The following is a 13,203-nucleotide window of genomic DNA, read 5'->3' as shown; positions in this document are numbered from 1 at the left end:
ACGTTGGCCCAAATGTTTGCCATACGTTCCATATTTACTGGGAAGGTTGAAAAGCCATAAAGTGAAGTCAAAACCAGTCCAGCGTGTGCTGCTGCAGGGAAATATTGCTCCAAAAAGTCAGGCCAATACATCTGCCATGACATTTTTTGAGCATGATAAAATAAATTGGATTTGGAAAATCAGTTCGCCCATGCTGAAATTAGCATTTCAAAAAGCTCAATCTCTATTGGTGGACCTGAGCAGCGGTGACATTTCCAAATCCATGTTAGGAAGCAGTATTATACATTACCCACTGCTGTGGAGAACAAAAATAAGATACGAAATGTCTCCTTCATGAATCTGTCTTATGACATAGTGCCTCTTCAAGTTAGGACTCGCTTGAATTAATGCTGTGTACTGTTGATCATAAATGCAAGGACCCTCTTTACAATATAGGGTCCTAGTTTGACACGAACTTATACAACACAACTTTAAATAATAATTAGAGATGTGTAGAAGACGAATGACAAACTAGATACGCAATGTTTCCTTTATATATATTCCCAGTAAACTTGCTTGCTATGCAGGGTCAACGTTGGCATGTACAGTAGTTGGAACCATATTACATAAAACTCGGAATTAAGCTAAACCAACATTTCCAAAACACATCCTGGGGTGGTGTTTGCTTCATAGCAACAGAGCTTAAAATAAGCATCTTGGAATGAGCTCCCCATATTGATGTAATTTCCCATGGCCGTGCTGAAGCCTATTTGAGACGTATCCATGGAGATTTGAGGGATAGCGATTGTTTACGGAGCGCAGTGAAAGTTTTAGGGTCCGTCTTATTCTTCACCAAATTCTTGAGACATTGTGATAAAATGCACAAACAGTAGGAATGGGACCGCGACAATGAGACATGAAGTAACAAGACACATCAACAATGGAGTAATGCAAGCGTGCAAAGAACCGAGGAGAGGTACATCCTTTTAGTTACATCAAAAATGGAAGTGGAACACATGGATAAGAGATTATATGCAAGTTTTAGACATCATATTGACTGATAAAAAAAGTATGCGTGTTTGGACAGGACACATGATTTGACGAAATGGTTGAGTGATTACAGAGGTAGCCAAAGGAGGGAAACAAAAGACAAACACAGCTGAGATGGAGTCTGTAACAATCGATATATCATGGCTGATGTACCAAAAGGCATTTTTATCATGCAAATATCTACACAAAATCATAGGAATGCATATTTTTTTGGAAATACGTTTTATTAATTGGTCCACATTACCTCAACTACAAAAATCCTATGACATGAATGTAATCATAAAAAAAACAATATAAAAGAAAATACAACACTTCCTGAAATGTTAGAAAATAGAAAATGTATAACATACAAGAATCCTCAAAAGGCCCACAAATTGTGGTGAAAAACAATTCCTAGAATGATCAATTCAGAAAATCATATTAGGCAGTAACACCAATCCTTGGAATATAATGCTGCTTGTTGTGCAGTCGTTATTCGGAATGTTCTATTGTGTATTGTGCACCATTATATGACAGTGCCAAGGCAATGAATCCACCTTGCAAGCATAAGCCCCTGTATAGATTTCAAGAAAAGCAATATTTAGCATTAAACCAAAACTGTACCAAGGCAAAGAGTGTGGTTCAAATACAGTCCATCTTAAGACATCAACATTGGCAGTGCAGACAAAACAGCTTTTGCACTCATGTGCCCTGAAATATAGGACAGCTTGGCACTACTATTACACATATGCAACAGTATCGTTAATATAAAAGCAATACAAAACTTCAGATGCAACCTCAATAAACAAACTTCTTAATCTTGTACATAAATACCAGGGCTTTGTCCTTGGTTATCCAACACAAGTTGAATGCATCTGTAATGGGTAAACAAATTATAAGGTTCTAACCAAGCACAAGAACTTTGTTCATAGTGACATCGCTGCACCGACAAATGTTATAAAAATAAGTTATGTTGCAATGACCATATCTAACAGTGTGATGCACTGCTCTAAGTTAGACAATACAATCGGGATTAAATTGGAGAAATACAAGACAATTTATAAGGCTTTTTCCCCCAATAACGAAGCATAAAACTTGTGTTGGGCAGTCTGGGACACTGTCTATGTATGCAGCTACAAGACACATTTGGTTTAGCTTAGGTTTTCCTTTAAACTAAGCATGGGCATGCATGCTTTTTTTATTCAGTTTTATAAAAAATTTTTTATAAAGTACCAACGATCAGACCTTTTCAAGTACTTGCATATTCAAAGACATCCCCAATTTACTTGACATTGTTACGATATTGTGTAATACTATTTTTTCCCAGGCACCTTTATATAATGAGCAATGCTAGAATATTGGCTAAGACGTAATCCGCTTTTAGAATTTAAAGTAGGATTTCACAACGCTTTGTAAATACCTCTATCGTATTATAAAGTTTTGCATCAATCTAGAACCTATAAAAGATAGGGACCATGACTATAAACATTTGGCAGTTCACCAATATTGGTTCAAGCAAGCCTGACTGCTGATGAAACACTGAACGTCAAAACCAGTTCAGTGTGCTTGTGTTGAACCAAAGCTGTTTAAATTCCTGGTGTGGCTGATGTGATGGGACAGATATGGGGAGGTATATTTTCTGATAATTTTTTGTTAACGTGTAAATTATGTGTTTGTTCTTTTCCTAGTGTGTTCAAACTGGAACCTGTTTGCTACAATTACCATAATTGTGTTCATGTAACCATTTAATGATAAACACATGACTCTTTTATAACGAGGGACTTAAACGTACGCCTTCGAAAGCCAGGACTGAAACTGGCAGTAGTACTGCCATTAACTTTTGGTGTTTTACAAATGCAAAACATTCCTATCTACTTAACACAACTACACGTGGGTAACTTACAGGATTGGTCAATGTTTTCTGGAGCAGGTTGCATTCTATTTTCCCACTGTTTCGTAAATGAGATGTGGTCATTTGACCAAGTGCACTTTTTCACCGCAATAGGGGTCATTAGGTAGAATCAACCGCTGAACAGGTTCACGGTTCAAATCCAGCGGCTGCCCTCAATACTGCTGATGTAATGGATATTCGTAACAAGACATGCCATCTGCTTCACAGTGGGCATTAAATGATCCTGTGAAGTAATTCACAAGAGTAGACCGATAATTACCCACAAATTTGTCAATTGGCATTACACATAGCTATCATCGCCCCCTACTGGCAGCTGAATGCCCCAGGCCACTCTTGCAAATTGTACTATCCTAGTGTATCGAGTTCTTTACCTGGTGTAACAAAATAAACTTGAATAGTGCTTAACCAAATACACAGACTTGTAAAGCACAGTGTTTGTACACACTCAGAGAGGAAGACCAAATTATTCAAGAGGCGCAGGAAACCACAGACAAGTGGGAAGGCAGCCAAAGCCGGCGGCAATATTTGGCCAAAGCTCTGTACCCCCACACGGGATGTTTGGCGAACTCGTTTAAAGAGCGTTTATACATTGGTGAGGAAACGGGAATACCCAGAGAAAACCCATGCATATGGAATAGAATCCACTTTCTGTACTTCTATACCCTGGAACGCCATGAGATGGCAACCTCACAGCCCAGTGGGTGCGTGATTCACCAACCCTCACCTCCAGTGCTGGATTACAGGCGTGCATAGGCACGTGCGACGAGCTGGCGATGCACGGCCATTTTACCACACCTCACCGATAGTGTAAACACAAAATAAAACAGGCATTTGTATTCTACAGATGAACAATTATAGACTTCAATTCCATACAACTGTGGTAATGTAGGCATACAGCCAAATAGCACGTATATGCCGTTATATTTCTTAACTGTTATCAAACAGGATGCAACTACATTCAGCATACACAATGTTTTCGGATTTACACCTTTGAAAATATGACCACAAACTCTAGAATTCCATCCATTTTCTTCATGCTGCTTCCTGGTTTTTAACATGAACATTATATCAACTTGTACAAAATTAATCATGACTTTCGCCTTGTTCACCAATAAAGTTCGGTAAATGCATCTCCAAGAGAACTTTATATCCAAACCACTTGTAAGGCCTATTTTAGCGATATCACTCAACAATTAATCCATTTTATAATGAGGCTTACAAGCTATAGGATGTTCTAGGAGGGAAATTTATATAAATAAATTCCTTTGGTGATGAAATGTTTCTCCTTATGTTTAGCTGAGGCACAACCTTATATATGCCAATATGGATATTCACATTTTCATTGACTATTTACGAGAAATAGAAATAATCTGATACAACACGGCTCGAAATTGGCAATGTTAAAATTACATAAATCCTATGTATTGAGCCAGAAACGTCTGCAGGGATTGTGCATGGGATTATTTTGGAGTGGAGAGGATGTTAGTCCTACTATTAAAGCAGGTGAAGTTTTATTATTACCATTAAATACTAAACAAATTCTACACAAAAAATGCAATAAATAAAATGTATACCATGAATATTCTAAGAGCAATTAAGTAACTATACATGTACTCACTGATAGGTTTTGTTACTGGCACTGTGCATCATTTTGAATCCTGGTAAAATAAATGAAATGTTCATATGCTCACCATTTCTACATATGGTTTTAAACAACACAAATTAAAACATCAATAGTGTTTACATTGTCACACTGGGTTAGATTCGTATCTCATTGCAGAATGTATCATTAACTAAACTGAAGAAAGTAACTATAAATATTATTTAAACTCACACTTCTCTGTTCTAACTATAAATGGTATCAAAAGGCACAAATGCCATGAGTGGATTTTATTGTTCCGCTTAAAGTAAACTCAATAATAATTAAGACGACTAATGTTTATCTTTAGAAGATGGCAATATTTGCAGGATACGAAATTTCATTAAGTCTGCCAAGCACCTTTTACTTACTCTAATGCTGTACCAATCGGCAGCATTCAGCGAAATGTACATCAACTAAATACCCAAGAGATGACATACGTTTTTTTTGGTTTCATAACAAAATTGAAACTAAACTGAAATGGGTGGATTACTCTTCGAACTAATCGTGCTTCCCTTCTCAGACCCAGCTTTTGAACTCTTCCGCCGCTCTGTGGTGATGTTTCTCGTGAGCTGTGTTTGCGCGATTCTGCTCCGTCACCACTGAGTCGGAGGCCGGAGACTCCACTCTGCTGTTCTCCTGCGCGGCCCCGACACGGGACATCAGCTCCAGCCGCTGCTGCATCACGCGCAGGTCGTCCTGCAGCCGCGAGAGATCTATCCCCGGGGCTTTATCGATCTCGATGACATTAGAAGTCTGCATCTGCGGCGGCTTGCCGTTCGCAATCCTGTTGATAAAAAAAATTAGGTAAGCTTTACGATGTATGTGGCCAAGAAAAACTTATTTCAATATAAAATGTAAATCGAATAGTAGTAATTTGAAATAATTTCTCTTTGTCAATTATACAGCACCTTTGTCTGACAAGTTGGTCATGGGGATTGTCTGAACGTATCTCACGATGGTGGTCAATGTGGGTTGTGAAGAGTGTGGGGAGTTCAGGACTGATTCAGATATCACGAGTCACTGATGTTAGCCATGGCCGAGAATCAAACGGTGTGAGGCGAGTTTAAAATGCAGTGCGCGCCAACAACTGTAAAATACAGCAATTCTTAACTAAAATAAAAACACGGCTGTGTTGTAATTATAGTTTTAAACGCACACATACCTTTGCGGAAAATGGCCCGCGGGCTTTGGCATGCAGTTATAGTGTGGCGGTGCAGAAGGAACGTTTTCTGGACGATAGTCTTCATAGCTGCCATAAGAAGGCAACACTTTGAGTTGTTCTTCTCCATGGTGATACTCCACACTCCTAAATGTGCAAAACAGAAGGTACTGTTCATTTATAATGGCCATAAAATACATTTTTATAAATTATTGCTTTACACTATTTCTTATATAGATGTATATAGCGCCTTAGTCCAAGGTGCTTTAGAATCATTATACAATTGCACATGAGATGATAGTGGTTAAAATAAAGAGTGGGGTTATTAAAAGTGGTGGAGTAGCTCTGCTTGCAGTAAGGAGGATAAGTGGGAGTGGTTAAGGAGGGGTAGGGTAGCGATAGGGTTTGGGGTAGGCCTGGTCTTAGCTTAGGGGCCAGGGCAGGGAGTAGCAATAGCATAGGCAAGGGGGAAGATAAAAAAGGGAGGAATGGAAGCAGGTGATAGCGAAGATGATTATTAAATGGGCAGTGGGAGTTGGTTCGAGTGATTGGGAGCAAGAAGGGAAACAAAAGTGACTGGGCGCAAGGCGAGGGAGGCACCTCCGATTAGCACGGTTGGCTACCTACAATGCAAAAGAAGTTCAACATACATATATATATACAGAGAGGGACAATGGAGATCGGGAGCGTAGAGGAGAGGATGGGACATAGCAATAGATGAGACAAGCAAAATATGTTGAGGCAAGACCATGGAGGGATTTGTAGACAAGAGTGATACATTTTAAAAGCCAGTGGAGTTGGGAAAGTAGAGCAGAAGTGTGGGAATTGTGGGGAAGGTTAAAACATTTTCTGGGCTGAGGCATTTTGTATCTGTTGTTGGAGAATAGTGAAGGCGTTGCTAAGAAGGCTGAGAAGAAGAGAATTGCAAGTCAAGGTGAGTGAAAACAAGGGAGTAAACCTGGAGTTTCGCAGCAGATATGGAGATGAGGGGACTGATTTTGCGAATATTCTATTGTTGTATGGTTAAGCTGACTCGTATGCATTATGAAAGAGGGATAAGAAATTGTGCACAGATGGCTCTCCACATTTAAGCAATAACATTGGATCAGTTACACCACTTTACCAGCACGATCAATAACCTCCCACATTTTAAACACTTACCGAGTGAGCTGGCAAAATATATACGACTTGTGTAAGGACAAATATTTACAAAGGAATCCAAACCTACAACTAATATTTAACTCCCTTCTTCATATCAGCTCTTAATGATATAGGTATTTACATGTTTGATCATAAAACAATTACCAATCCGTACCGTATTAAACATGATAATTACTGCCGTTAAGAACACAAATTGTAAATTGTGATCACCAAGTAAAAGACCCTAGTATGTCTAAAAATTCTAAGTGATTCTTGCTCGAATGAGCGTTTAAGCAAGTGCTCATCTGCTGTTTACAGCCCAAATCCAGTGGTGGAAATTCCATGTTCATATGGCAGGGACAAGTTTATCCACATTACCGTTGACTTTGTTGCGAAGTGGCACTCATTTCATAAGACCCCAGAGGGATGATGGGCTAAATCAACCCCAAGCAGGATTTTGCGAGCCGCTCTCTCTATCGCCAAGCCACCTGGCCTGGCTTAAACTCTAAACTATAAAAGCTCGACTCTAAATTCAAAGGCATCTTGATAAAGCATCCAAGCACTCTGCCAATATTTTTTTGGTCTCAACATTATTTTTCACTGACATTTTGAGCACCCGGTCTATGCCACGGTGGATGCCACCAACACAAAAAAGCCTCAATACCGTTGATCGTGCTTCGTTTGACGGCCTCGCAGTGCGTCGCCGAGGGCGCCCATCCCCAGGTGCCACATTTCCGCCACGTCGAGCACCAGGCCGAGCCCGGACATGGCGTACATCACGTACAAGAAGATGGTCTTCTCCGTGGGCCTCGAGATGAAGCAGTCAACGCGGTGGGGGCACGGATAACGAGTGCACTCAAAGCGAGGGATCACCTCCAGGCCGTACATCATGTACTGGCCAAAGAGGAAACCCACCTCGGCCATTGTGCGTAAAATAAGCTGCAACACGTAAGCCTTCATGAGGCCATCAACCCTGATCATGCGACGACCATCGTGCCGTTTATTATCCTTTTTCTTGTTTTCGTCCTCGCTGCTGGTCTTGTGATCAAACTCCTCTTCTTCATGCAAAATTGGATCCTCCTCTTGGTCATTTTCAGCTTCCTCAGCCTCACGGTCCGGCCCACGATGTATCAGTGGAGTCCGTCTCGGTTTTTTGTAGGCAGGGGAGTCTTCTGACCTACGGAGACAACGTAGAAAAGAAAAGCTTAAAATATACTCTTACATGTGTTTTTTTCCAAGTGTATAATTCAGGTTTTTATCTACATTATCATTATTGTTGTTGTAACTTGACCATACCTTCGTATCCTGTGTATGGCGAAGCCAAGGTAGAGAATGCTCGGTGTTGCCACGACAATAATTTGAAAGATCCAGAAACGCACGTGGGAGAGAGGCGCGAAGGAATCGTAGCAGACATTTTCGCAGCCCGGTTGTTGCGTGTTGCACACAAACTTGCTCTGTTCATCATAGTAGATTGACTCGCCACCGACGGCTGTCAGCACGATGCGGAAAATTAAGAATGTGGTGAACCAGAGTTTTCCCAGGTACGTCGAGTGCTGATGTATTTCCTCCAACAAACGAGTCAAAAAACTCCAGCTCATTTTAACACCAGCTCACAAGCGTGTACCTGTGAATTCAAAAGAGAAACATGGATTAGCCACATTGGCAGCCTATGTTTCAATTAATTTTGCATATTGGGCACATTTTTAGATTTTCTGCAGCTGCGAGATGTAAAAAAAATTGTTTCTTATATAAGCTGTCAACCAAACCAGCGACGCTTATAAAAGAGCTCAGACTTAAAGGATGCTACAAAGGCTGTGGTTATCTCAGTTAAAATCTAATTAAGAGCTTCATCTCTAGAAACATTGTTGTGTTAAGTTGACGTCGCTTTTGTTTAAACATTAGATGTTAAAACATGTACGTGTCTTTATTTCGAAAGCACTTCATAGCCACATATTGGAGGGCATTCTGTAAAGCCACACTGGATGGATCAGTGGCAACCCTTTTGGTCCTTGCAAAAATCAGTAACTATGGCAACTGCCCTAAGTCATGACCTAAGGAACAAAAGAGCCTGGCAAAGGCTTTAATGTGCATGCAGATGGAACGAGTGGACGAACAAAGAACTAAAATTCTTCATTTTGAGATAGCAACTGCAAAAGTTTTGCTGTGAAAAGCATGTCTGAGATTGTTGACTACGGAGCATAGACGATCTTTTAATCCAAGGTCTGTAAGTGTATTTCATTTATAAATCGTGTGCCATGAACAGAGGCGGCGTTATGCTATAATGCCAAATGTGGGGTACAGAGCACCCATAGTCCCATAGGTATTGTTGTTACACTCGGCTCGGTGTTCGAAAGGCCAAACCAGCCATTTCATCCTGACATTCACCGACACTTCCAGCATGCCCTCATCACGTTATAAATAATGTTTTATAACCTTCCCCTTTTACAGAAAGTTGAAACGGTGGACATTATTGTTCAAAAGAGAGCATAATCCCATTTTAGTATATAGATTAATAACTGTTGTTTACACAGTACGTCGGGGATATGTCCCTGAAAGTTGCGGCGACGAATATCAAAACGGGGTAAATCAATGCGCTTTGCGGGCTAGGCGGAGGCAAAGGTTGAGGTGACGGATACGAGAAAGGGTGGATGACGCTGTCAGCGACATGTGTACGCAGACAACCGATTAGCCGGTTTGGCTACGTACGGTGCGAAATAAGTTTAACATACTGTACATATAATACAGTGACGATGTATTTTCAAGACGACGTATCACTTATTTAACCAGCAGAGCCACCCTGACTTTTTTTTTTAATAAGGATCCTACATTGGGTTTTTATTTTAAGATATTTTTTTCTTCAGACAAACTAATGAGTTTATCTAAAACCAGAGCACCCGGAGGAAATCCACGCGCACAAGGGGGACACACTCTATCCCGTACAGATGGAAACACGTGGCGAATAGTCCACTTGCTGTACTGCCTCATCCTGGCGTGCCAGGGTATAATGCTGCCACGACGCCCGCGGGAAGGGAGTTTTCACAACGCATGTGCTCACCAACCCTGCGCCTCCAGTGGTGGAGGATTACAAAAGCATGTGCCAGCACTGCCCGGCTATTAAATCTTTGTGGTAGCTTGAATAAAATAGCCGCCGTACACTTAAGAGTCTACTATTGTTATTGTTTCACCTGCTTGTTCGACTGCTCGAGTTTCACCTGCTTGTTTGTCAAAACTGGACTTTGTGTGTGTCACGTGGCAATGTGAGCTAAAGAGTTTAGAAAAGTGTTAAGCAATCGTGAATACTCATTTTGACAACGCGGAATGTGGGGCCACATCCAGCATGCAGGTGTCAAAGAGAGAGTTGGCATACTCAGCGAGTAACATGCGGCAGGGAGAAAGTTTATTTTGAGTCAAGTTGTCCCTAAAAGCTAGACTGTAAACAGAACGAGATCTTGCATAACAGCCCGTGCCAGCACACGCAGGACATCGCACTCGAGATTTATTGGCAAACAGATGGCAAGCAGAACTGCTTGGAATAATCATCTCCATATATGCTGAAAAGCGTGGCTCTCTCGCAGATTAAAGCTGGTGGGTATAGCTTGCTGACTTGAAGGCATATACAATCATCATCAGCTATTTCCAATCCACTGCTGGATGAATGCCTCCCAAGCTCAAATGATTATTACTCAAATATGTACAATCTTTTTTTACACGTCCCAGCACTATTAATGCGTACAACTTTCATTAAGTTGAGCATAAATAGTGCAAAAACCTCATTAGTATTCCACGTATATTGCTGCCCGATTCACCAGTGCGTCCAGTTCGACAGCGTGACATGGGGATGGGCATTTCAGGTTGTGACTTGTCCTTGAAGTCATCTCGCCTCCAGAAATACCCAACAACAACTCAACTCAACACAATCCGTCACGCACACCGCTCAAAGTGGTGGTTTAGTGGTTGTCAACGTACCGCGGCGTCCAGGACTCGGCTGGGTTTTTACCTTCGTTCGATTACCGACCAGGGATAATATCAGCGGCGATCGAAATCTGGAACTTGTTTATGTGGAGCGGCAACACGTTTGGAACCCGCACTGACCAGCAGAGTGGTGAAGTATGGTCAAAATGGTCCCAACAACCCATCCAGGAGTGGCTTGACCACGATGACCCGACCATCACCGACACACCGAACTATACAGTACTGTACCACACCACAGTTTGACAGGACTGTAACAATGCCAAATCGTATTAATTTTCACCAACTAAATCGTGGTTGTAGCTGAGCCGAAGCAAGAGGTTTAAACGTGGACTGTAGTGGAATGCCTGCGTTGTAGTAGTAGTTGTAGTAATAATATAAAAACCACCAAGCACACAAAGTTTTAACAAGAGGCAGTCGTGAACGTGGCGCTGGGGGCTCAACATTCTCCTATCAACAAATCCTCGGGCAAAGCAAGGGGGGGGGGGGGAGAGTTGTGAGAGTTATCTAACCCGTCAATACAAGAATCAATGTTTATAATTCGTATTAAAGACAATCCCCTCTGACCCCTCGACGGCGAATAACGATGTTGGAGGGGGGCATCAGGCGGGCGATGTGGCGCCAAACCAGAGTCCAGCCCCCCCCACGACACAATCCACTCGTCGTCACTTTAAACACAAGAAGAAGAACACCACCACCCCATGCCCCCCCAAGGGGCACGTTCAGAAGAATACAAATATACGACAAACAAAACCTTACGTACGAAACCGGGAGAGAGACGGTCGCGATTCGACCCAGAAACATTACACCACGGACGACGATGTCGCCTCCTCCTCCTCCTACCCCGCTCCCCATTGTCAGGACAATAACAGCAACAACTTAGTCCAACGATTCGGGTAACTTACCGACGGCAGGGAGACGAGGAGGCGATCTCACGGCAACCGACGCGGCGCGCGGGGCCCCGAGATTGGATCGGAATGTCGCTTCAACTTCACCACCACCACCAGCCCCCCTCCTCTTTGTCTCTCGCCGCTTTCTCTCGCACTTAACGACCCCTTTCCCCGGGCTTGCCTTACGCCTTTCTTCGTTTATACCTCCTCCTCCTACGTCTCCCCCCCCCCACCTTCTCTATGTCTGGTCGCGTTAGCGGGTGTCGCTGGCTCGGAGTGGAGAGTGACGCCGCCGGCTCTCGTCTCTCGGCGTGGCCGGCATGGCCGGGGGGAGCAGCCTCTTGGCGCGGCGATCCTCAACCTGACGGGTGCCGCCGCTGCCGCTACTACAACTACTACTGCTGCTGTGGCGGCTACGGTCCCGGCTCCTCCCTCCCCCGCGCCCCCCCCCCCCCGGCGCCCCCCCCCGTCTCCCCCCCCCGGCGCTCCCCCCCCCGGCGCTTCCCCCCCCGGCGCGCCCCCCCCCGGCTCCCCCCCCGGCTCCCCCCCCGGCTCCCCCCCCGGCTCCCCCCCCCGACGCCCCCCCCCGGCGCTCCCCCCCCGGCTCTTCCTCCAGGCTCCCCCCCCCCCGGCTCCCCCCCCCGTCTCCCCCCCCGGCTCCCCCCCCCGGCTCTTCCTCCAGGCTCCCCCCCCCCGGCTCCCCCCCCCCGTCTCCCCCCCGGCTCCCCCCCCGTCTCCCCCCCGGCTCCCCCCCCTCCCGGCTCCCCCCCCCGTCTCCCCCCCGGCTCCCCCCCCGGCTCCCCCCCCGGCTCCCCCCCCGGCTCCCCCCCGTCTCCCCCCCCCCGTCTCCCCCCCCGGCTCCCCCTCCGGCTCCCCCCCCCCGTCTCCCCCCCCGGCTCCCCCCCCCGTCTCCCCCCCCGGCTCTCCCCCCGTCTCCCCCCCGGCTCCCCCCCCCGGCTCCCCCCCCGGCTCCCCCCCGGCTCCCCCCCGTCTCCCCCCCCGGCTCCCCCCCGTCTCCCCCCCCGGCTCCCCCCCGTCTCCCCCCCCCCGTCTCCCCCCCCGGCCCCCCCCCCGGCTCCCCCCCCCCGTCTCCCCCCCCGGCTCCCCCCCCGTCTCCCCCCCGGCTCCCCCCCCCCCCGGCTCCCCCCCCCGTCTCCCCCCCCGGCTCCCCCCCCGTCTCCCCCCCGGCTCCCCCCCCGGCTCCCCCCCGGCTCCCCCCCCGGCTCCCCCCCCCCGTCTCCCCCCCGGCTCCCCCCCCGGCTCCCCCCCCCCGTCTCCCCCCCCGGCTCCCCCCCCCGTCTCCCCCCCCGGCTCCCCCCCCGTCTCCCCCCCGGCTCCCCCCCCCGGCTCCCCCCCCGGCTCCCCCCCGGCTCCCCCCCGTCTCCCCCCCCGGCTCCCCCCCGTCTCCCCCCCCGGCTCCCCCCCGTCTCCCCCCCCCCGTCTCCCCCCCCGGCCCCCCCCCGGCTCCCCCCCCCGTCTCCCC

At 46.1% G+C, this 13,203-nt stretch overlaps 1 protein-coding gene across 2 annotated transcripts; it reads right to left on the bottom strand.

Moving 5' to 3' along the window:
* Nucleotides 1-1,243: 1,243 nt before the first annotated feature.
* LOC133345337 (gap junction gamma-1 protein-like) lies at nucleotides 1,244-12,111 on the bottom strand. Of its 2 annotated transcripts, none has more exons than XM_061556014.1 (5): nucleotides 11,736-12,111; nucleotides 8,158-8,485; nucleotides 7,526-8,038; nucleotides 5,725-5,868; nucleotides 1,244-5,346 (listed from the first exon to the last, which is right to left on the bottom strand). In XM_061556014.1, exons 2-5 carry the CDS (start codon nucleotides 8,457-8,459, stop codon nucleotides 5,079-5,081), a joined length of 1,227 nt encoding a protein of 408 aa, XP_061411998.1. In that variant the 5' UTR covers nucleotides 8,460-8,485; nucleotides 11,736-12,111; the 3' UTR covers nucleotides 1,244-5,078. The 2 variants fall into 2 exon arrangements, with proteins under 2 accessions (XP_061411998.1, XP_061411999.1); XM_061556015.1 differs by lacking the exon at nucleotides 11,736-12,111 and adding an exon at nucleotides 11,594-11,698.
* Between the last annotated feature and the right edge of the window lie 1,092 nt (nucleotides 12,112-13,203).

This window comes from Lethenteron reissneri, chromosome 21, assembly GCF_015708825.2.
Source record: "Lethenteron reissneri isolate LAM-NWPU_2019-01 chromosome 21, ASM1570882v1, whole genome shotgun sequence".
Lineage (NCBI taxonomy): Eukaryota > Metazoa > Chordata > Hyperoartia > Petromyzontiformes > Petromyzontidae > Lethenteron > Lethenteron reissneri.
This window is presented reverse-complemented; position numbering and strand designations above follow the sequence as displayed.